Here is a 23,139-nt window from a genome sequence, read left to right as displayed (position 1 = left end):
TGCATGTGTAAACGGGGGAATGGTCACGGGAACTTTCCTGGGCTTAGACATGCCTCGGTGGAATTGGCTAGTGAAAGGATCCGAGTCCCCGCTCCCACTCCCTTTACCCAGAGACCAGCCTGACCTCGAGGGCTCCCCTTCCTCCCTCCCACGCGGCAGAACCCTCGTAACCCCGACAAGGCTGGGCCCAGGATTCCAGGGGGACTCAACTCCCCAACCTTGTCGTGGTCACTTTGGGCAGGGGCTCGGGTGTCCCCACGCCGGGGTGCTCTCTCTGCACTGGACGCTTCCCTGACCCACTGATCATTGCGTACAGCTCAAAGCAAATACAATGTATTAAACAGCAACCAATTAAAAAAATAAGGAAACCATGGGAGAGGTGAAAGGAAAACACGTCACCCGCTCTGTGGCCCGGGGACGTCACAACCAGCGTCTCTGGGATGTCAGGGCAGGTCACCGTCCGTTCCTCACGGCCCAGGCCCCTGCCCAGGCCCTGGCCGTGCTGCAGGGACACTGCGGGTCGGACATTGGCTCTAGCGGTGGCCACACGCCCTCAGGCAGGTGGCAGGGTTCTTCTTCCCAGCATCGCTCCCGCCCCATCGGGGTTACGATCCCCCTCCAAGTCTGGCCTGCAGGGCCTCTTGGCTGGGGGCGTCTCCCTGCACTTGGCCCACTGCCCAGGGTCCCCCTCGCTCTCCCCAGCTGCTCACCGCACCCGGCTCCGGACGGCTCCAGCCCCAGCTCCAGCCCCAGCTCCAGCCGGCCTCAGCACGGCTGCTGCACCCAGCTCTGACCTACTTCTTGGGCTGCTTGTCTGGTCCGGCTTTGCTCCCCAGCTCAGCTCGGGCCCCTGCTCTCTCCTTAGCTCGGCCCCACTCTGTCTGACTCAGGCCATTCCAGTTCACACGGAGGACGGGACCCCCCTGGCCTCCTGACTCCCTGATTAGCTGCCCGCCCTGTCAATCAGGCTGACCTGGAGCATTGGCCTCTCCCCATTGCCCCTGGGGGCTGTCAGTCTCAGGCTCCTGATTTCCCGTCAACCCTCCCCCTTTCTTTTGGTGCTGGGAGCTAGCCACCAAAACACCCCCCTGAGTTGTAGTAAGGGGGCTGTTGTCCCCTTACACATGGATTAAGTTGGAACTAAACTTGGGCAGCTCAATGTTTCTCAGGCTTAGCGGCGGGGGCTGGCTTTTCCTGGCTGCACCAGCACCTTGCCCCATGCTGTCTAGGGTGCTGGAAAGCCGGGGCTGGGCCGTGAGGCTGCAGTCTGGGGAGATGGTTATCGGGGGGGGGGGCCGGAGCCCGACACTCCAGTTGCTCACCCAGAACATTGCCCCTGTTTCCTCATGTGATGCCAAGGCCTGCACTACAGATTGAGTTTCCCAGTGTCTGGATGAGGCTACGTTACTGCCTGAGGGGCTGTACAGAATCCCCGTCCAGCCATGGGGCCGAGGGTGGCTGCCCTGGGAAGGAAGATGAAAATGCAGCCCACCCTTCCGCTCAGGGAACAGACGTTGTCACTTTCACTTCCTGATTCCCTTCACCTGTTTTCATGGCAGCTGTTAATGCCCTGTGCCATCACCGGCTCTGGCTCGCTAATATTCTGGCCTGGCTCGTCCTAGGGGAGCGCTAGTCGCCCCGCAGGAGAGGAGTTGCCAGCTGCTACCACTGCCGGGCTCTGCTTAGGGGACTTTGTACAAGGCGTGTAACCAACGGGCCGGCTTTCTGGTGCACGACTGCCTGGGTCAGTGGCTTTCAACCTTTTCCATACCAGGGCCATTCCGTACCCTGTTACAAGAGGAAAACGACCTGGGAGCCCCCCCCCCATCTCATTATAAACCGAGGGAGGGTGGTTGGGACCCCCTGAAATCTGATTGTGCCCCCCAAGTTGAATCACTGGTTCCCTTCCCCCAGAAAGTAAAACACTGGGGAACTATACAGGCAGGACCAAAGCCCCAGACCCAAACCCAGATGGGGGGACGGGGGCGGTTGGAACGTAGCAGCTCATCCTTTAAGCCCAGATCTCAACACCCCCTGGGATGGTTCTGGATCTGGGCTTTACGACTCAGGCCCATCCTTCTCATAGCGCGAGCCGTGCTTGTGAGCTGGTGTGCTAGGGAGCAGGTGGATGTAAAATGAGCCGTCACCCGTCACTCACAGAAGACTGTCTAGATGCGGGACTCCTTTCTCCTTTCTTGCATGAGAAACACAACAGGTAACAGCGCTGATATTTAAACCATCACTGGGCATCTGAGTCAGCCACCGAGGGAGATGAAGGGGGCAGCTCACATCTCTCAGGGCCAGTGTTCCAGGCTCTGTGCAGCCTCATCTCTGCATCAGTTCACCTCACCCACGGGAGCTGAGTGTTTCTCCACAAACGTGACAGCTCCAGCCTTGCTTGCGATATTCAACCGAAAGCGGAGATTCTGGAGAGCCAGGCCTTGCCAGCGCACAGCGGCTGTTCTCGAGCGCTGAGGAGAGGGGGCGTTTGTAATGCCGTTTCAATTGACAGCGGCCCTTTCAACTTAGCTGGCGGCTTGTCACTAATTTGTTGCTTGCATTTCTCTGGCCTTGGACAATGAGAATTGGCAAAATCTGTTTCACTTTCAGGTTCTTGTTTGGGCCACAAATGCTGTTGGGGGATTGTGACATTCCCCTCTGGTGTTATTGGGACCGGGGATCTGCTAGGTCACTCCAATCCTCGACTCTGGGAACCAGGCTTACCCTGCTCTGCTGTGAGCACCCCCACTCCTGGGCTAGTCACGCACAGCCTCTGGCATGGAAGCTGCTTCTTGGATTGTGCAACCAAATGATACTAGCCAATATCTCCGGTCCCAGACACAACTCTAGGAACCTCCGTCTTGCAGTGCCCAGTTATGCCCGCTGGATGCTGCAAGCTTATGTAAGTTTGTCAATTTAATAAAGAAATTGATATGTACCAGGCTTGTTATCCCAAGGGAGTCTCGGACACACAGCAGACCAAACACACTGCTTCGGGTAGAATAAACAGATTTATTAACTATAAAGATCGATTTTAAATGAGTATAAGTCAAAGCATAACAAGTCCAATTTGGTCAAATGAAATAAAAGCAAAACGCCTTCTAAGTTGATCTTAACACTTTCAATGTCCTTACAAACTTAGATTCTTCTCGCCACAGGCTGGCTGGTTGCCCTTCAGCCAGGCTCTCCCCTTTGATCAGCGCTTCAGTCGAGAGAGAGAGAGCGCATGGCAAACATCTCTCCCTTTTATCATGTCCTTTCTTTCCTCTTGGCTTTGCCCCCCCCCCCTTCAGAGTCAGGTGAGCATTACCTCCTCGCAGTCCCAAACTACCCAAAGGAAGGGGGCGACTCCCTGGAAGGTTTAACACAGGGGTGGCCAACCTGTGGCTCTGGAGTTAATATGCGGCTCCTTGTCTAGGCACTGACCCCAGGGCTGGAGCTGCAGGTGCCAACTTTCCAATGTGGTGGGGGGAGGGAGGTGCTCACTGCTTAACCCTTGGCTCTGCCACAGGTCCTGCCCCCGCTCCATCCCTTCCTGCCCCCCCCCGAGCCTGCCATGCCCTTGCGCTTCCCCCTCCCTCCCAGAGCCTCCTGCATGCCACGAAACAGCTGATCAGGAGGTGCGGGGAAGGAGGGGGAGGTGCTGATCGGTGGGGCTGCCAGTGAGTGGGAGGTGCTGGGAGCGGGGGCGGGGGGGAAGCTGATGGAGGGGGGCTGCTGACGTATTACTATGGTTCTTTGGCAATGTACATTGGTAAATTCTGGCTCCTTCTCGGGCTCAGGTTGGCCACCCCTGGTCTAACCGATTCTTTTGTTGCTGCCTAAGCCAGTGTCCATTGTTCCTTGTAAAGCTGGCCTGGGTTTGTCCCATCCATGCCCTGACGAGGCGGCGTGAACTGCCTCTCTGCTCTTGGAGAGTTTTTGCCTGGGCTTGCTTTAAGCCATGAGGATACATTTTCAGCCTCATAACTATATACATGAAATTATAACCTATAACCTTACTGCAACATTACTGTAACAATCAATCACTATAACAACCATGCTCAGGGCATTAGGAGCCTTCCGAAGACACGCAACATGACAAACTTTGCATACCACACAATCATTTTATAAAGATGAACATGGGGGTGTTGGGTGTTCCCCCGAGGTACAGAGCGTCTCAGGGATTTTTAAAAAAAAACTCTATTTTCATTGATTACAAAGATGTGGAAAAAAGTCTGATCTCAGGGTGTGTAAAAGCTCACTTACACCAACTTTAAACATCTGAGCGCAAGTTAAAGGCACGGCCTTTGAAGCAGAGATGCCATTTGGCCTGATGCAGTGCTGACTGTCTTCCTGAGTCTGCAGACGGGCAGCGCGCCGCCTCTTCTGCTTCTGCTTTTCCCAAGCAGCAGTGGTGGAATGAACACAAGACTCCAATCCTATGGGCCGCCATGAAGCTGATAATCATGGTGCAGGCACTGAGCTGGTCACAGTGGAGAAAGACCCAGGAAAACTAGACTTGGGGAGGGCTAGATAACCCTATCTCCAATATTCAGGGATAAACAGGAGCTGAAAAGTCCATTGTCCTGAGCCTTGCATCCCCAAATCTGGTCAGTAAGTGTCCGGTAAGTTTTGCAAGGCCTCCATGGTTTGCACAAACCTCTTGAGCAATGTAGGGATCCCACCTGCTTCTGGAATGCAGCTGACTCTGGGGTTTAATTGCAGCCATTCAACAACCCCCAACACTACCAGCCAGGACAGGAAGTAGGGGAAAGTGCCTTATCGCCTTGTGTTCTATTGTTCTTGTGTGCTCAGTTCTATTCCCCTCCCCTGTCTAATACGCACATGCCAGACAAGCTCACTTGGCAGCAAAACCCCTGCTGTCTGAGACACCCTGCAGAGACTGTTCCATGCTGGCTGCCGCAGTTTACTACAAATCTGCCTCGGAATCGCTGCTCTCTCGTCCCAGGACCCGGGGCTGCTGCCAATGTACCAGTAGGGGGTGCTAAAGTGCAATGAGCGGAGAACAGCTTGGCGGTGACCTTGTTAACCTTGGATTATGGCAGCACCCAACTGACCCTATAGGAATTGAGGGGCCCCATTCTACAGCTCCCTGCAGAGCACGGCCAGCATTCTGCTGCCCTTTAGCTGCTCTCTGCCTGATGCCTATCGCTAGCTTTTCTGTCTGGTTTTTCTACCCTAGAAACCAGTGAGCCACAAACCTGAGGCATTGTGTGTATAGTAAAGGAGACACTGACTAACTGCTAAGGGGACAGGTGAGCAGAAAGGGACAGGACACCACTGTCCCTGAACACAGCCCCCAAATGAGGTGCCAAAGGGGACTCCCAGTGGGGGCAAGCTTGGCCTGGATCCCATTGGCCAGAGCAGGGGAATTCCGACTCAGCGTCCCTCTCCAGACGGCAACGAGTCTCTGGGACTGTCACCCGCAGGACGGTCCCACCTTTGGCTATGGGATCGGGACGCCGGCTCTAACAAGCAGCCACCAAAGGGCCAGGCCCAGCTGTTAGTTATGACGGCCCTCTCCAGGATGGCTTAATAACTGCCCCAAGCCCTGTGTCGCTAAAGGGAGCTAAAAAAGGCAGCACGAATGTGATAGGACCTGTTCCCCTGCCCCATGCATATGAATGTTCCTGTCAAACCCTGAAGGATCTCTTAACCCAGGACTTGTATTGGGCTAGGTGAGTGGCCCTCTTTGGAGGCGGCCATCTTGTCCTCCGGAGGCATGGCCAGACCCAGCAGACCATCCTGCCTTTCTCCAGCTGCCCGCCCCCCAATAGACAGAAGTTGGCTTCAGCCCAGGAGTCGGAGGGTTAGAATCTCAGCTTTCATTAGGGGGCGAAAAGCCCTCCAATCATAAGGGTCACAGAGACACGCATGAACGTGTGAGTGAGCAGTGAGGTCTGAGAGCCTGCAGCCCGTCAGCCCGAAACAGGGCCTCTAAGAAGTGTGATGTGCCCCGTTCCTGTTACTCAGCTGTCCAAGTAATGAATCCTTGCCCCTCGATGTTTTTAGCTGCTTCACTGATGAAAGCACATGGAAAAGAAGGGTCACAGATGTGCCCTGAGTGCGGTTTCATCTTGGTGCCATGAACTGGTGGCATTTAGGAGACACCCCCATGCTTCCCCCACTCCGACTCTGGGAGCCACAAGGCCAAAGTGGGACTGGGCATGAGCCTCACCCCAGGGGCAACACACCCTGAAGAGCTCAGGGGCATCCAAGCCTTTCCTCGCGCAGCGGGAGCCTGGTCTGCTGCGGTGGGGAGTGTAGGGGCCAGGGGTCCCTCTCTCAGCCGGAAACTGTCTGCAGACTCAGGCATGCATCACTGCGGTGGTTCCACTTGGCTCACTTCCCCCACCACCACCACCAGGCTGTCTTTACAGCCACAAGGGCTAGACACAATTTGTTTTAAGTAACTGTTTAAACCTGGTCTGCAAACTCATCGAGTGGTGATAGAACTATTTCAGTAAGGGGAGGTGGCTTTTGAATCTCTAGATTCTGACACCATTTGCGTGACTGGCAGGCAGGGCCCTGGGCACATGCCCCTGCCTTGATTCAGCATAGCTGAGCATCGCTTAGTGGGATCCCAGCAGAACACGCATGATCCTGTGTTTTTTACCGTTTTCCCCACCTGATCTTAGTGGCATCCCGTGGGGGGGAAGGGGAGGCGGGTTGGTGAGCAGGTTTGTGGACAGTATGACTACGCTCTCCAGTTCTAGCCCGGCCTCAGTTACTTCTGGAGCCACTTCCTGGATAGACTTATTACGCTAGAACAATCCTGGTTTGGTAGGAACGGTGAGTTGGGCCCAGGGGCTGTTTCTCCACTCTGCCTCTGGCCGTTTGTGGCTGTCCATGCCCAGTGAGGGTGCTGCAAACACAGGGCCTTAGCAGGTGCTGAACTGGGTGCTTGGTGAGCTGGCCTGGTACATACTAACTAGCCCAAGGGCTGATGGGGCGGACGCTGGGATCTCCCCCTGCGTGCAGGGTATCCTGGATAACGTTGGGGGATTGTGAATTTGTGACACGAGTTGTGGGAGGGGTCGTGGGCCCCTTCGCTCTGGGGAACGAGGAAGGGAAGGTGTCCTGTGGGCCTAGTCCAGAGGCCGCAGGGCTGGAGCACTAGGGACACACTCCCCATCGTGGTGAGGAGAGGAGAGGAGAGGCATATCAAAGCGTGGAGGGCAGGAGCTTGGCTGGTGTGATGGGAGCATAAGCAGGGCTGGCTTTAGGGGCGGGAGACCAGAGGCAGCATGGCACGGGTGGGAAGGGGCTCGCACCATGCCGCTTGTGCCCGAGGGAGGGGGCTGCCGCCCGCCCTGTGCTGAGACGCGCGGAGTTGGGGGCGAGCCAGCAGCAGCCGGCGGCCCCTCTCCACACCGGGGGCCATTGCATCCCCCCCATGCGCTCTCCTCCCGCCGGCGTGTGGGCCGATGTGCCAAGAGGCGGAGCCCGACGGAGAGTGGGGGGAGCCCTGGGCTGGGGGCGGGGCGGGCCCGTCCCCCCCCTTGCAGCCCACGCCCTGGGGCGGGCGGTGTGGTGCGTGCGCTCCCGGCGGGGCGGGGAAGGGTGTCCCCGTCTCTCTCCGTGCGCCAGGGCGCGGCGCAGCCACTCGGTGCGCTCGGAGGCGGAGCAGGGGCCACCCGAGCCTTAGCAGCCGCCGCTTTCTCGGCCGCCTGGAGACACAAAGGCTGCGGATCTCGCCCCGGAGCCGGGCGAGGCGAGTGGAGCAGCTCCGGGCCCCCCGTTCAGTCCCGCCGGGGCCCCCTTTGGAGAGCCATGTCCTGCCTGGATTACCTCGCTGCCGAGTGCCTGGTGTCCATCTCCAGCGGGGCTCTGATCCACCCCGCCGCCGCCTCCAGCCTCCCCAGCCCCGATCCCGCTAGCAGCGAGGACCGGGAGGTGCGGGACACCCTCCGGGGCGCAGCCCCGGCGGCGGCCGGCTGCAGGGCGCGCCCCGGTTCGGCGCACTCGGAGAGCAGCAACTCGTCCTCGTCGGCCGGAGGGGGGGACCTGGAGAGCGGCTACACCACCCTGTCCGACGGGGGCGGCGGACCCCAGCGCGCCCCGCTGCCCGCCCACAGCCCCAGCCTCTCCTCCCCGGGCAAGCGGCACCGCTGTCACTTCCAGGGCTGCTGCAAAGTTTATGGCAAATCGTCCCACCTGAAGGCGCATCTAAGGACGCACACAGGTGAGGCCGCCTCCCCCACTCTGCCCCTTCTCCCGGCGTGGGGACCCCACCTGCCCCCGACTCTGCCCCCTCCTTGCGCGGGGACCCCGCCCACCTGCCTCCGCCGCCTCCGCTCTCACGCTCCTCCCCCGGCCCCACTTTCCTCCCCCCTGCTCCTGCGCGCGTGTTCTTCCTCCTCCCCCACCCACGAGGGGCCCCTGCCTTTACCCACCTCCCTTTGCTCTCCCTGCCCCCCTTTCCCTCCTGGGGTCCCGCCACCCCCTCCAGCTCTCCAGTCCTTTCGCATCTCCCCAGTACCCCATGCCCATAGGTAGGAACAGGCCCCCCCCGTCGCTTTTTCCAATGGTGACTTTATCTTGCACCGATCTTCCTCCCTCCCTCCTTCGCCCTGGGAGCTGTGACCCTCCCCCCGCCCCCATGACCTACCCCGGAGGCCTCCCTGTGGCGGGTGGGTGGGGAGGTCCAGGGTGATGTAACTTATTTTTGCTGGGGGGGGGGGGGATGGTTAAGCGATCTGAAGTTGTGTCCAACTCCCCCCACCCCCGCTGCGTGGAACAACGCGACTTCATTTCCATTGGCCTCAAATCCATCAGTTGCCAGCCCCAAAGGGGTAGGAGCCCAGTCTATTACCCCTCCCCCCACCCTTCTGTGGGAAGGGCGGGGCTTGGACTGTCCGGGAGGCGTGGCCATGGCCTGTGACACGCTTCCCTTCCTTCTCTGCCATGCAACACGGCAGCTTTCTTTTCGTGTGCGTGGTGGGGGCCTGGTGCTGAAGTGTGCGCACGTCAGGTCCTGGAGCCTGCTGCCCTGTGTGACCCCCCCCCCATCTCTTCCTTGCCCCTGGTTTCCGGGAGTAGCGCCCCATCCCTGGGGACCTCTGGAGGTGGCTGAAGCCCTTCGACTTTTGAAAGTGGCCTATGTGGCTTGTGGGGGGGGCCTGGCCCGCCCCCGAATCCCGGGGCTGGCGCTTCCAGCACGCTGAGTCTGTGGGATGCAGCTGGCTCTGGGGGAGGGTCCGGGGTGGGTCGCAGGAATCTGCATGGCAGCTCTCCACCGGGCACGAGGCTGCCTGATGCCTCTCTGCCTAAGCTGGTGGGTGGGGCTGGGGAGAGGCAGGAGGCAGAAATGGACGTGAAGGGGGAGGGGGCAAAATCCCAGGGCAGAAGCTGCCTGGTTTCCTGCTTCTCTGTCTCGCCCTGATGCACTGGGGAGGCAGCTGCACCTGCGTTGGTGCCAGGCAAGGAGGGTGGGGCATTGGCACTGAACAGAGCAGAGGCGATCAGGGCGGGAGTGTCATTAATTCCCCCCCTCCCACCACTCTCGTTGTTTCTAATTGGGCAGGTTGGCAGTATGGGGGAGGAAAGATAAGAGGCCCTTAGTAAGTCTTGGTTCTAGCCACCGGGCAGGGGCTGAAGGAGTGTCTGGGATACTGTTCTTAAGGATTGGTTCAGTTGGCCTTACCTGTGAATTCTTGGGGAGACTGAGGCCAGGTACTGGCATGTACCCACAGACCACCCCCGCGATGTGCGCTTAGCTTATATCTGCTGTGAGCTCCCTCACGTGAAACAAGTTGGCCTGATAAAACTGCACTTTTTTGCTGCTATCATAGAATCCTAGAATATCAGGGTTGGAAGGGACCTCAGGAGGTCATCTAGTCCAACCCCCTGCTCAAAGCAGGACCAATCCCCAACTAAATCATCCCAGCCAGGGCTTTGTCAAGCTGGGCCTTAAAAACCTCCAAGGAAGAAGGCTATAACTGTGCCTGTACGAGGGGATTCTGCCAGCCCGGCTGAGTCGGTCAGAGATCGCACCCCTGACCCCCGTGGGGATGCTGGCAGGAGTCTGTTGTGTCAATCCGGCCTGAATGACCCCGAGCCGTGAGTTGTGCATGCTGGGCTGTCAAACTGGCCCCTTTTGCAGTGTTAAGCTCACACTTAATGTAAACGACACTGAAATATGTGGTAGGGGGTGGCTAATTGTTCGGATGATAGATATCGGCCCATTGTGGGTGTCTGGACTCTTGCACCCCAGCGTTAGGAAGCATTTGGATCCAGGACTTATGTCTTGGCAGAGTTCGGATCTGGACTGCCACCAACCCAGAGGTCGTGAAAGTTTGGGGTTATACAGAGACCCAAAGCAATTGGGCCCAACTCTCCTGCCTCTCACCAGTGAATCGGTGCGGTTGTGGGGGGTCGGGAGTGGGCCTGCGGTGTGTCTGCCCAGAGGAGCAGAGGGTCTCATGGAGTCGGCCGCCTCTTCCCACAGTTGCTACCTTAGTTATCAGGCAGCAAGATGCCTGGCGTGAAACCTGGTGTCCCAGTGAGGCTGCGTGTGAAGCTCCACTCCAAGTCCTCTTAGGCACCATAACATGATAGCACCAGTTGGGAGCAACTGTCTGGAAATTCTGCTATCCGGCGTGAGCCCTGCCTCGCTCAGAGGTGTACATAGTCAGTCGTGTGGATGCGGGGTTGGGTTGGCTTTGCTGAGAGCACACGGTTGTCCTTTGATTTCAGTGTGGAACTGCCATGCTGGTTCGCTGGCTCCCTGTCACCACGGGAGGGGGGCGTGGGCTGGACCTTGGGAGTGGCCTGGCGAGAGACCTGATCAACAGGCCTCATCCTGATTGAGGTAGTTACACTGATGGTGCTGCACCAGTGCAGAGCACTACTGTCTCAGTGCGAATGCACCGATGTACGGTGATCTGCAACGATTCGCCATACCTTGGCTTCAGATAAGGCCACAACTGCAGTGAGTTCTGAGGGCTGACCATATGCTGGATTAATGTAGGCAGGGTAGTAGCTGGCTAATGGTAATGTGCATATGTAAAGGGGGCCCTCCAGGGGTGTAATAGCCATCCCCAATGGGATAAAGCCTCTCCCAAATTAGAGCCTGGAAGAGATCTAGATTGAAAAATCCCCCTGCCCACGGTAGATAGGAAATTTGCCCTGCGGAGTCTGGAGCGGGGACGTGAAGCCATTGGTCCGTGCAGTATTTGAGGCCTGGACTATACGGTTTTTGGACAGGTATAACTATGGGGACTATGCCGGCATAGCCATGCCAGGATAACCCCATAGTATAGACACAGCCTACAGAAGGGGTTCTTCTGTCAGTGTAGGGCCCCCACCTCTCCGAGTGACAGCAGCTTTCTTCCTTCAGCCTAGCTGTGTCTACACTGGGAGATAGGGCTGTGTCGCTCAAGGCTGTGGATTTTATGCACACCTCGAGAGACGTATCTATATCGAGCTAAATTTTAGGTGTAGAACAGGCCCCGTAGAACTCCATCCACACTAAGGGGCGTTGTCCCCCTTTAACTATGCTGGTGTGGTTAAAGTGGTACAGCTTTTGTGATAGACAAGGCCAGAGTTTCCGTGCATTGTGGCAATGCGGAGAACCCTCCAAATGGGAAAGCCAGCGTGACCCGAGGCAACGTTATCTTCCTCAGCCTGCAGGCAGTTGGGTCCAGTGCTTCGGGTGCAGCTCATAGCTTTACCAAGTAGCAGCTTGCGAAGGGTGCTGCTGAGTTCTGTGGAACTGTCAGGAAGGCTGCCAAGGCCCTCGGGGAAAAGCTGTGAGGAGCCTCCGTAGCAGCAGACGGGGACTTGAGTTATTCCTGGGGGTGGGGATGAAAGCTGAGGTAGAATTCGAGTAGCAGAAGTGCCATGCACACAACCCCCTGTGCCAGCTCCTCCCACCAGCTGATGTATGGAGTGGGGGGAAGGGTACCTTTTGCCCAGCTGCATCCAGAACATGCATGACTTCAGATGTCAGACCCCTTCTGTGTTTGTCCAGCGCCTGGCACAGTGGGGTCCTGGTCTGCCCACATGTGACGGGGGCTGAAATCCTTTGCAAATCAGGCCTGGATTGTGGATTCGGAGCCCTTGAAAACTTGAGCCTCAGCTCATATGGGGAATCTGGTCCTGAACTGAAGATCTGCAAGGTGGCCGGGAGCCAATAACCTGAAAGGTGGAGCCAGACGGCGGCTAGCACCCATGAAGTCACCTCATGGCTAGCCCCAGGCACTCACTCCACCTTGGTAGAAAATAGTCATGGGCAAGATCTCGCTGAGGTGGACTCGAGTTTCCTGCTGGGAGGGACGCCCCAGCCCCTGTCGGCCGCCTACGCCTCACGGGGTCCTGTGTCAGGGCAGACTGTGTGTGTCTCGCTTACCCCAAGCCGGCATCCCGGGGGGTTTTGCTCACCTGCCAGATTGGCTCTGGCGTGCCCGCGGAGAGGCAGCCAGACTCCGGCCCGTGGCATTGTGTGCGGGGCCTGTTGTCGCGTCGTCAAGGGATGAAAGGCCCCATTGTGGCGTAATGGCTGGACTCGGACGGTTTGAACTTGACGAGGCGGTGTGGTTTGAAATAGAGGCACTAGGAGCTGGGGCGCTTGGGGGGGGGGCAGCTCAGCACATCAGCGGAGCCTCCCTCCTCCCCCCTCCCCCAAAGGAGCGGCTAGAGCGTGGCTGGGCTAGAGGGTTCTTGTAACCTGAGCCGGTGGTGGGAGGGAGGTGGGGAGAAGCCAGGTCCCCTGCGGGCGGTGGGGGGCTGGAGCCAGGCTGCTGGGGGAGTTAGTTTGGCCTTTGCAGAAGGCTGGACCCAGAGGGTGAACTGCCAGGGATGGGGCAGCCTAGGTGTAGGCCCGCGGTGGCAGGAGGGAGCTCCGGAGGGGAAGGCTGAGGCCTGTATGTGGATCAGTGTCAGAGCCAGCCCTTTGCTAAGGCCTCTCCTCGATAGCACCCTAGTGAGTGGGAGATGCCCAGACACCGGCCTTCTGTGCTGGCGAGAACCTACAGAACAACTGTCCCCAGCGTGGAGGGGGACAGAGACCATCCCGCTGGAAGTCCTTGCGTTTGGTCCCTGGACACCACGGTGACTCCAGCTCTCTAGAGTCCCAGTCCACTAGGCCACCCTGCCCCCTGTTTTGAACGCCCCGTTTATCTCTCGGGGCGCCCGCAGCTGCACCCCCTCCCCAGAAGCACAGTGTGGTTGGGTGAATCACTGAAGATCGTGCTGTGAGTCGGTGGCAGAGCCGGGAATCAAACGGAGGAGTTCTCGCTCCCAGCCCCCTGGCTTGTTGACTGTAGGTCCTGCAGGTAAACGAAGCTGTGCCGGAGCTGCCTGGGATTTTCAAAGCCCCCGAGGGAGTTACTCTGAACTCCCCCGACCTTCAATGCGATGTGGACACAACTCCTGTAGCTCCTTTGCACGCCCCAGCCGCTGTCCGCGGCAGGCGGGCAGCTGGTACTTCCATGGCCGGGGGGATGTAGGAAGCGTGTGGCCATTGGTGGGTGCTTGTCTGGAGGTGGCCCAATTGGTACCGAGCACAGAGGGTGCCTGATTGCAGCGTCCAAGGGGTGTGGAATCTGGGATCTAAACTGCTTGACAATGTCCCCTTTAAATCCCTGGTGTTAGACTGGGCTGAACCGCGGGGGCTGGAGCTGCCCTGAGATGCCTGGGTGAGGCTCTGACAGAACCCACCCCCACTCCCTCTCCTCTGCCTTTTGACCATCCTGTGGGCACAGTCCTGGCCTCCCCGGACGCCCTGGGTCTGGAGCAGGGTTTGAACCGCTGAATGAAAGCACAGGGCATGGGGGAGGGGGCAGCCTCCGTGCACCGGGAGGGCTGGCTGTGCCGCAGAGCCGGAAGATCCCGCGCCGCCGGAGCCGCTGTCCTCGTCTCACCCCGCTGCCGCCACTGAGCTCGCTCGGCGCTGGCAGCACAGATGGTGCGTGAGATTCCCCGGCTGCAGGAGCCCATGTGCCTGTCTCTTCTGGAGCGCGGCTTGCGGGAGAGAGAGTTGCCTGCATGTGGCGTTAACCCATGGAGTTCCCGAAGCAGCTGCTGGCATTGCCCTGCCCACAAATCTCCTGCCAGGAACTAACCGTGCCTCTGTGAACCCAAAACCGGTGCTGCCCCCGACCCAGAGCCGGGGCCCTGCCCTCGCTGCAGTTCCTGCACTGAATTCTTGCCCTTTGGGCCTCCCCTTTCCACCCCTTGTAGAGAGGATCGGCCTGAGCTGCAGTGTCTGGCCTGGGGCTCGGCCCTTTGGCGCCTTGCGTGAGGCTTTTTGTTCCTGGCTTTAATGTTTGTTTTTGCTCCAAGACAAAAGGGTTTCCCAGCGCCTGCACCCAAACCGTGCTGAGCTGGGCTGGCGGGATGAGTCATGGGGCAGTCCCCGTGCTGCCTGCGTCAGCCTCTCAGTGGCCCCTGAGAGCTGCGGGGGCGGGGGGGGGGGCGTGCAATTACTCCTAGCGGGGAGGGTTGCATTGAATTAGCCGGGTGGGCTTGGTCTCACGCCCTCTGAAGTTCAAAGGTTAGGGCCTCCTCTCCGCCCCTCACCTGGGCCCCCTGGCACTGAATGACTCCCTGGCCGTAGCCAATGGGAAGCCCAAGTGTTTAGCTTGGCAAACCGCGGGCAGCTTCGCTCACGTGGCAGCAGAGGCAGGCTGGGAGTACGCTCGGGGCAGCGAGCCACGACTCAAGATGCCTTGGTCCCAGAGCAGCTCTGCTGTGACCTTGAGCGGGTGACCTCTGGGCCACCATCCGTCCTGCCCCTGGCTAAGCAGCAGTGGCATTTGCCCACCTTGGTGCAATTCAGCGTCCGTTCAGCGCCTTGCAGAGAAAGTGCTGTGCGTACGGGCTGGATGCGCCGGGAGGGCCTGTGGGCTTTATGCGGGTAGGGATGGTGAAATGAACGTGGATCAGAGCAGATCTTCCCGGATTTAGCCCCTTGCACGCTGGTTCTAAAAACTGTCTGGGGAACACTCCTGCAAGGAGACCAGCCCGCCCTGCTCTCCTTTAGCGGCTACCCCAGCCTGTGTCCCCTTCGAGCCACAGCCCGCCGGCAAACCCAGCTGTAGCTGATTTCCCGCACCGCTTGCCTGTCCCCTGGCTTCCCCCTCCGTGCAGACAGCAGGCCCAGCGTAGGAGGCAGGGAAGGGGTGGGAGGTTACGCCTGACCTGAGGAGCTTTTGACGCTTATGCGGCGCGATGGGCCGGCTCCAACCCCGCGTGGCTCTCCGGCCTCTTGCGTGACACAAGCTGTTTTCCAGGGCGGGGGGCTGGGCTGCAAAGCCTGGGGCCTGAAGTGCGCTCTCCCATCCCCCGCTCTTGCCTCCTGCCCTGAGCGTCTGGCTCGCTCCAGTTCGAGGCAGGACAAGCGAAGCAGCTGACGCGTTGCGCTCGGGCGCCAGCTGGGGTCTGCCAGGAGGCGCGAGTGGGCATGGATTGGCAGTGGGCATTTCTCTTTGTGTGCTGGGGAGGGGCGGCAGGGCTCAGGCTCGCTATCAAAGGGCTTGCCGCTGGCGCTGGAGAGGCTGGGTCCAGGGCAGGATCTGAACTCAAAGGGACGCTGACCAGTTTCTTAGGGCTGGTCTGCACTGAAAACTTACATCGGCGTAGCTATGTCTACCCCGGGAGACAGGCGTAGGCAGCGCTGGGGTGATGGAAGAATTCTCCTGGCCCCACTACTGCCTCTCGGAGGGGGGGAGGGGGGTTAACCACAGTGACAGGAGAACCCCTCCCGTGTCTCCACTGTCACGGCATAAGAGTAGGCATCCCCATTGATTCGCACCGCGTGTTGCAGTCTTGGGCGCAGAGCAGTCGAACGCCTTTCCCGTCGAGTTGCTGGGGTTTTCAAAGCCCATCCCAGCCGTCAGGGAGCAAAGCTTTTCAAAACACGGGAAGTAGTGGTCTCCCTGTTTCACAGATGGGGAAACTGAGGCACAGGAGGGCCGTGACTTGCCCTGGGTCACGCCGGGAGTTGGTGGTAGAGCCAGGAATTCTTACAGCCCCTCGCCCATCTAGCTGCTGCCCTGAGTCCATCGTGTTTGGGCAGAATCTGAGCTGAGTAGAAGTATTTTAATGAGGAGGGCGAAGGAGCTGGGTCTTGAGAAGCGCAACGTGAAAGCGGTCAGGGGCTCGTGCAGGGATGCGAGCCTGGGAATACAGACGAGCAAACGAGACTCTCCAGGCATTCATTATTAATCCTCTGTGGTGGTGTTACTAATACAAAACTCCAGGCAGCAATAACAAGTCACATAATGCATCACAGGCGGGGCAGGGACCTTCTCTTTCTGTGGGGTGGGAGGGGTACCTACTGCAGTGGGGCCTGGCTAGGGTGACCGTATTTCCCAAAGTGAAAACAGGACACTGTGCAAGGCTGGCCCAAGTCCGCCCCCTCCCCCCCGCCCGTGTGAGACCAGCCCGAGCTGCCTGGTTTCGCCACTCGCCCCCCACAAAAGTTCCTCCGTGCCCCCATAGCAGGGTGTGCTCCACCTTTTTTGGCAAGACTGGGCATTGGGTCTTCAGTGAGTCACCTTGCCAAAAAAGTCGGGACGCCTGGGATGGGGCTTAAAAAGGGAGACTGTCCCAGCCAAAACGGAACGTAGGGTCACCCTAGCTCCTGGCCCCTGATCGGTGCCACCAGGTTCTATTGTAACGCTCATACTCATATCTGTTAAATTCGGGTCAATGATGGCAAAAGATCTGTTAGACCTCCTAGGCCCAGCTGCTACAACACGTGCTTAGCGTGTGAAGTCAAAGGGAGCCTGGTTAAACTGCCAGGAGCGGTTTGCAGGGTCAGGGGCTACAGGAGTAAGCAAAGACTTTGATTTCGTTTTACCTTGAAAGGGTCCCCTGAACATCCCACGCTCCTCTGCCAAGGTTGGTCTGTGACTCACGCTGGCGCTGGGGAAAAGCTCTTGAAATTGGAGCTGCGTCTGATTCCTTTACTCGCCTCGCTCCTTCGCCCTGGGCTTACGCAGTCAGGAGAAGCTATTTGTAACCAGTGACGGGGGCCGCGTTTTCCTGTCGAAAACGGCTGCGTAAGATTGTGCCAACTGGTGATTGTGCAGTCAGGGGAAAGCCTCTCATGCGCGGGATTCACAGAGCAGGGTGATGTGGTTTAAAATGTTTCATAGTCATAAGTGTGTGGGGGGGTCCTGTCGCTTACCAGGGGCGAAGCTGTGAGTGGGGGAGGCTGGTCACCCCAAATCTATGCTGACTTTAAAACCTTGACATCCCATCATTCGACCAGTGACCGATGGGTGAAGTATGTTCTTTCTGATCTGCGGAACTCCTTGCCACAAGGGATCACCGGGGTCAAGAGTTTTGCAGGATTAAAAAAAAGATCACCCAGAGTTCATCGAAAGATACAAGAGTTTTGGCAGGGAAATAAACCCAACTCAGGGCATGAATTGGCTTTTAGCCATAGGGGTCAGGAGCCACCTTTGCTGGGGGCAGATTACCCCGTCACTGCTGAGTTTCTTGCTCCTCCCGCTAAAGCAGTTGGTGCTAGCCACTGTTTGAGACCAGAGACTGGTCTAGAAGGGCCCCTGATCTGATCCAATCTGGCAATTCCTCTGCAAGTCCACCTGTGTCATACGTTGTGGAAAAAAAATGTTTAAGGAAGTTTAACTTGGCCCTAGTTTCTGGCTCTGCAACTGTAGATGCAGGTGCTTCAGTAACTGTCCAACTGCACAGTGGTAACCCGCTGATACGTGGCATGGAGGGGTCAGGCAGGATCGGACCTGAAACAGCCACGGGTCCAGGACGAGATATTCCCCTCCTGGGCCTTGGGACCAGTCTGCTGGGGGGGAGGGGCTGGGTGGGTTGAACCAGACAAAAGGCCAGAGATGCAAGTGGCAGATTGTGGTGGAATTTCGCTCACTACTGATCCGGTGATGATCCTGTCACACTTGTGATTGCAAGAACCCGGAATGGAGCCCGGGCAGATCAAGCCCTGGGTTTCTCTCGGCACCTCATTGCAAGTGGCTCTCAGCTTTGTCAGCCCAATTGCCCCTTGCACGTGCCCCCAGGAGCACATGGCCCTTGTGTCCCTGGTACTGACGCTCCTGGCTCAGTGGGGTGTCGGCTCTCTTCGAAAGACCTTCAGTCCGGACAAGCTCTGTAGTCCAGGCATGCGGCATAGTCTGCACCTGACCAGCAGGGGGCGCCCTAGTAAGAGAAGCAGCAGTCACTGCGGGTGGAGAGAGATTGACGAACTGGGGGCTAGATTGGAAGCATCTAATTAGTCTCTGGGGAGGCTGGAGCCGGCAGCATCTTAATCTGAGGTTTTAATTTTGCCTTCGTCCTCTCTGGGTCTGTTTTTTATTCTTGCTTAGGTCAGTTGCTTTGTGTCAGGATTAGGCAGATGGGGGCAGATTAGAACCAGAAAACAATCCCCAGGGGCTGGGTGGGCTTGGAGCCCTTGGCTGAGTCTGTCTGCTGGGCACGTCTCGTTCCCGGGCCTGGCATAGTCCTCACCGGAGCGGGCTGCCCGTGGTCGGGGGAGGCACGGACCGTTTGTGTTTCCGGGGCCAGGGGGCATTGGACCTGTCCTAGCACAGCACCTCCTAGCTTCTCTCTATCGCACAAGCCCTGTTCCAGTGGCAGAGCCCAGAGCCGGGGAGGTGGGTCTGTTGCAGGAGAACTGAACTGCCTGTGACCCACAGCCCCCCTGCTGTTCTGGTTCAGTGCTTCCCGGCGTCCCCAGTTCTATTGCAGGGTGGTTCGGGGACACCAGGAGCAGAGCGAGGCGCGTGCAGTCCCGGTCCCCTGGTATTACCACGCAAGACGTGAGACGCTGATTGCAGCTGTCCGGGATCCGCGCTCTGACTCTGCTGGGGAAAAGGCTCACGTGGCAGAAATATCCCCAAACCCAGGGAAACGTGCTGTGTGTCACAGTCCATAATTAGCCTGCTGCCACCTAGCTGGGACACGGGAGATTGTTTTGGAGGGGTAGGAGTTGAAATGAATGATAAACTTTCCCTTTCTCTTTACATCCTTCTCGAGCTCTGAGCCCTTCCCCGGGTCAGTCCAGGGACTCGGAGCTCACACAGTGCTCCATGAGATCATGTCACTGGCCTGCCAAGCCAGCTGCCCCTGGCTAGAGTAAATGCCCCGTACCTGGAGCCCCCAACTCACAATGCACCTGGGTTGTTTGTCCAACACTGTTATTGGACTGCTGTGTGGAACACTGTCCTCCACTGGGTGGAATTGAAACTGCTCAGCTGTGTGTCATAGGCCCTATAGGGTGAATGGCTGGTGGAGATTCTCCTTGAGCTGAAGTGTTAAGAGCCTGTGCTGTTGGAGCAGGAAGACTGGGGGAGCCCAAAGGTGTCAGAGGCGGGGGGGCACAGGGACTGTCTGGGGGAGTCCAAAGGTGTTAGGGGTGGGGGTGTGGGGACTCTCTGGGGGAGTCCAAAGGGGTCGGGGCAGGGGGCACGGGGACATCCCCCCCTGGGCTCCTTGCTGTGTCTCACGCTCTTCTCCCCTCCCCCAGGTGAGAGGCCGTTCCCGTGCACCTGGCCCGACTGCTCCAAGAAGTTTGCACGCTCGGACGAGCTGGCCCGGCACTACCGCACCCACACCGGGGAGAAGAAGTTCGCCTGCCCGCTCTGCGAGAAACGCTTCATGCGCAGTGACCACCTCACCAAGCATGCCCGCCGCCATCCCGCCTTCCACCCCTCCATGGTCAAGCGGCTGGGCTGCCCCAGCGACTCCGCGCCCGGCAGCCTGGCGGGGAGCCCCGTCGCCAGCCCTGCCCCCAGCCCGGCCAAGTTCCTGTAGGGGCTGGTGCTGCTCCAAGCGGGGACCATGTGGCACGGACCCCAAAAGGTGCCGCCTGGCCCAGGCCGGCCCAGGAAGCCACCGAGAGTGCCCAGTGTCAAGGCTGCCCTTGGATCTGTGGGGCGAGCGAACCGTCTGCTCCTCCCTGACGGGGTCCTGCTCACGGGGACCTTCCGCTCCATGTTCTGGGTGTCTTCGAGCAGCAGCCTCTCCCCACCTGGCTTCGTGGTGATGTCCAGCATCCCTTACCCCCGGCCTGCGTGGCACAGCGGTTGGGCGTCCAGTCCCGCGGGCCGTGCTGCTCCCCCTGGGCGGCTGTGGAAGGAGCAGGGCGGGGAGAAGGCTATGACCTTGCCCTGGCTGCCGCCAGCCCCTCTCCTGGGCAGGCTCCCGCATGGCGGTGAGAAGTGGCACCTCTCCGGGAACCCCCAGCTACCACGATGCCAGACTCTACCGGCTCGACTCGTGCGGGGCTGTTTCGCCCTGGAGATGCTGAGGGGCAAATCAAGGCCCTTGCCTCCTCTCTGGTTTACCCTCCTGGTGCTGGTGCAACGACACTTCCCCAGCAGGGGGCACCCTCGGGGTGGTTCCAACTTGCACCTTGGGGACCCCTTGACGAAGGCAGCTTAAACCAGGCCAGTTCTGCCTCCCGTCCCCGGAGGCCGTGACTGCTTTGCTCTTGGGACAGAAGGCTGCTCAGGGAGGAGATGGCCGGTGGCTGAAGTCCCCTGCGTCTCCCACTTCCCCTCCCCTCTCCTTCTGGAAACCAGGACCTGCTCCCCTGAAATTCTCCCCTCTCCCTCCAGGGGAAGCCCAACATAGATATAGATCTATCCCTCCCCCAGAGGGGAATTCTGAATATTTATTTATACAGACTAACGCACCTCCGGCTGCAACCTTCTGAGGTCTTTGCAAGTCGTGGGTATCTGGCCAGTGGACACAGACTGACTGACTGGGCCGTGGGGGGGAGGAGGGGGATGTACCTTTTGAGTGACTCTCCGTCCAGCCCCTGCCATGGGATGGGGCTGGGCTTTTTAGGCAGGAATCTATTTATGGACAAAATCGGTTTTTATAGCTGTGGAATCGGGGTGGAGGGGTATAAAGGGGGGGGGGGTGACAGGTGCCCCAGCCAGCCTCTTTGAAGCGGGTGTGGATTGAGTATTTGTCTACGTAGCATACTGCTGCTGGAACCCAGCCGTGTGCAGCTGTTTTAGGGGAAGCCTGGGCCTGCATTTCGGTTCTTGGTGATTTGGGGGGGGGCGCTGCGGATTGTCCTGAAAACTTGTAATTTAATTTTTTTTCCAGAGAGTTCTCAGCACTTTAAAGACACAGGGGACCCCTTTGAGGTGGGTCAGGTGGGGCACCCAAAAAATCACTAGACACTGCTGGAAATATAGGGCCAAGTGCCTTCAGTCCGTCGAAAGCAGGCCTGTCCCAGAACAGGATCAGAGTGGACTCGTTTATTGGTACAACGGCAGTTACATAGCAGCTTTTCTCAGCCACGTGGGCTGCTCCATTTGATTCTGCTGCAAGTCACTGCACTGAAGTCACTAAGGGTGTGTCTACACTTGGGTGTCGACTCCACCTAGGCCGGGGTTCTCCTGTCGGCGTAGGCAATCCACCTTCCCGAGAGGCGGTAGCTAGGCCGATGGACAAATTCTTCTATCGCCCTCGCGCTGTCTGCACCAGGGGTTTGGTCAGCTTAACTACGCCGCTCAGGGGAGTGGATTTTTCACGCCCATCAGAGACGTAGCTGTGCTGGTGTAAGGTCCCAGTGTAGACCCAGCCCTGAGGTAGGTCAGGGCTGCGGTGCAGTAATGCCCTTGGTTTAGTCAGCTGCGGGGATTGAACCTGGGACCTCTGGCTCTAAAAGCAGTGAGTGTGTCGCCTGAGCTAAGAGCCCAGCTCCGTTAGTTCTGTTGCAGTAGCGGACTCTGGGGTCTGACCACTAGAGGGGGACAAGGCGCTACCCCGCGTTGGCGTGGGTGATGCTGATTTTATAGACGCGGGTGTTCTGCCTGCGTTGGGGATAGGCCTGGCCGCTTGTGTGCAGTGCCGTGCCGCTGGCCAGAAGGCTGAACATCAGCTTTCCCCACAACACGTGAGCCCAGGCCGATTGGCCTTGGTGGAACGAGTTTGATGGGTCACAGGCAGTTCCTGGGGTCCCCCTGCCTGCGTAACAAAGCCATCGGCGTGGCTGGCATGGCTCTCCCCTCCTGCGCTGCCCCTACCAACGCCCATGCCGCACCTGGTATGGGGATAGGCTGCTCCACGCCCACGCCTCTCTCAGTCCAGGCGCGCTTTCGATCAAGAAGCAAACCCCCTCCCCCCAGTGCTTTCCCTGGGCTCTCCGGAGAGAACCTTGCCCCCTGGAACGCTTCAGAGACGTGTCTGGGATGGGTCTGCTGGGAGTTCCTCAAGCGTGGCATGGCTGGGAGTTGGCCTCCTTTGCCCCCTCTCTGTATTCCGCGTGGCCCCCGGGTCCCAGCGCTGTGGGATCATTCTCCATCAGACTGTCTGCAATGGCCCAGGCCGTGGGACTGTCTCGAAGGAGCCGGCAGCTTGCTGGGATTGGGAGCCAATCTGGCAGCGGCCAGGATTCCGGCGTCAGAACTTGAGGACTGTGTGGAGCTCCTCTGGCTGGACCTTGTTTCTGGCCTCCTGGACTGGGGCACAAGAGCGCTCAGAGCGGCCGGGAAGAGATGCCAGCCGGACCCCGGCTCCGGGAGCAGTGGCTGCCTCTCGGGGCGGCTCGCCAAAGGCCACCTTGGGTAGAATACACTGAAACGTACTGCATTAGCCAGCGGGTCCCTTCTCACGTCAGTGTCGTGCCAGGGGGCTCGGCGTCCTTTCCTGCCTGTGCCCATCACAAACTGACTGGCCTTTGGGAGCTGCCTGTCTCTCTCCTGCTTTCATGGCTGAAGCTCGAGGGAGATCTGTTTCCAGCAGGAACTGTTGAAGGAGCTCAACATTTTCCACCAGCTGGTTCATGCAAAGGTGTCGCTGGGTGACTATTCTCTGGGGCGGTCCCAGGGCCCTTGTGATGGGGATACGGCGGGGGGGGGGGTGGCTTACGAAATGGCTAAGTGGGTGGAGGAGGAGAGGAAAGGGGGGGGTAGTTAATGGACCAGTGAGGAGAGGGCAAAAGCAGGTGATCTAGAGGGCAAAAGCAGGTGAACTAGAAACAACCTTTCAGGAAGGGCTCCATGGCTGGGGCGTGAAGCGGTTAGTGGCCTGAGCTGGTGCGGGTGAGGCTGGTGTGTCCCCTCCCAAGATAAGCCTGGCGCCGGAGCAGTTCGGACCTAGCCCGCCTTAGCTGTGCTGCCCCAGTGCATTCTGGGATTCCCGATGCTCCTGCCCTGTAGTACTTGGTATCATTGC

At 58.8% G+C, this 23,139-nt stretch overlaps 1 protein-coding gene across 1 annotated transcript; it reads left to right on the top strand.

Moving 5' to 3' along the window:
• Positions 1-7,566: 7,566 nt before the first annotated feature.
• KLF16 (KLF transcription factor 16) lies at positions 7,567-22,802 on the top strand. The gene is made up of 2 exons (XM_054013539.1): positions 7,567-8,188; positions 19,472-22,802. Exons 1-2 carry the CDS (start codon positions 7,777-7,779, stop codon positions 19,756-19,758), a joined length of 699 nt encoding a protein of 232 aa, XP_053869514.1. The 5' UTR covers positions 7,567-7,776; the 3' UTR covers positions 19,759-22,802.
• Positions 22,803-23,139: the final 337 nt, after the last annotated feature.

Source organism: Malaclemys terrapin, chromosome 24, assembly GCF_027887155.1.
Source record: "Malaclemys terrapin pileata isolate rMalTer1 chromosome 24, rMalTer1.hap1, whole genome shotgun sequence".
Classification (NCBI taxonomy): Eukaryota; Metazoa; Chordata; order Testudines; family Emydidae; genus Malaclemys; species Malaclemys terrapin.
The sequence above is the reverse complement of the archived record's forward strand: the minus strand, read 5'-3'. Positions and strand labels throughout refer to the sequence as shown.

Coding starts and splice junctions, on each gene's coding strand:
- KLF16 (XM_054013539.1), top strand. CDS start 7,777: ATGTCCTGCCTGGATTACCTCGCTGCCGAGTGCCTGGTGTCCATCTCC. Junction 8,189..19,471: donor GCATCTAAGGACGCACACAG/GTGAGGCCGCCT, acceptor CCCCTCCCCCAG/GTGAGAGGCCGTTCCCGTGC.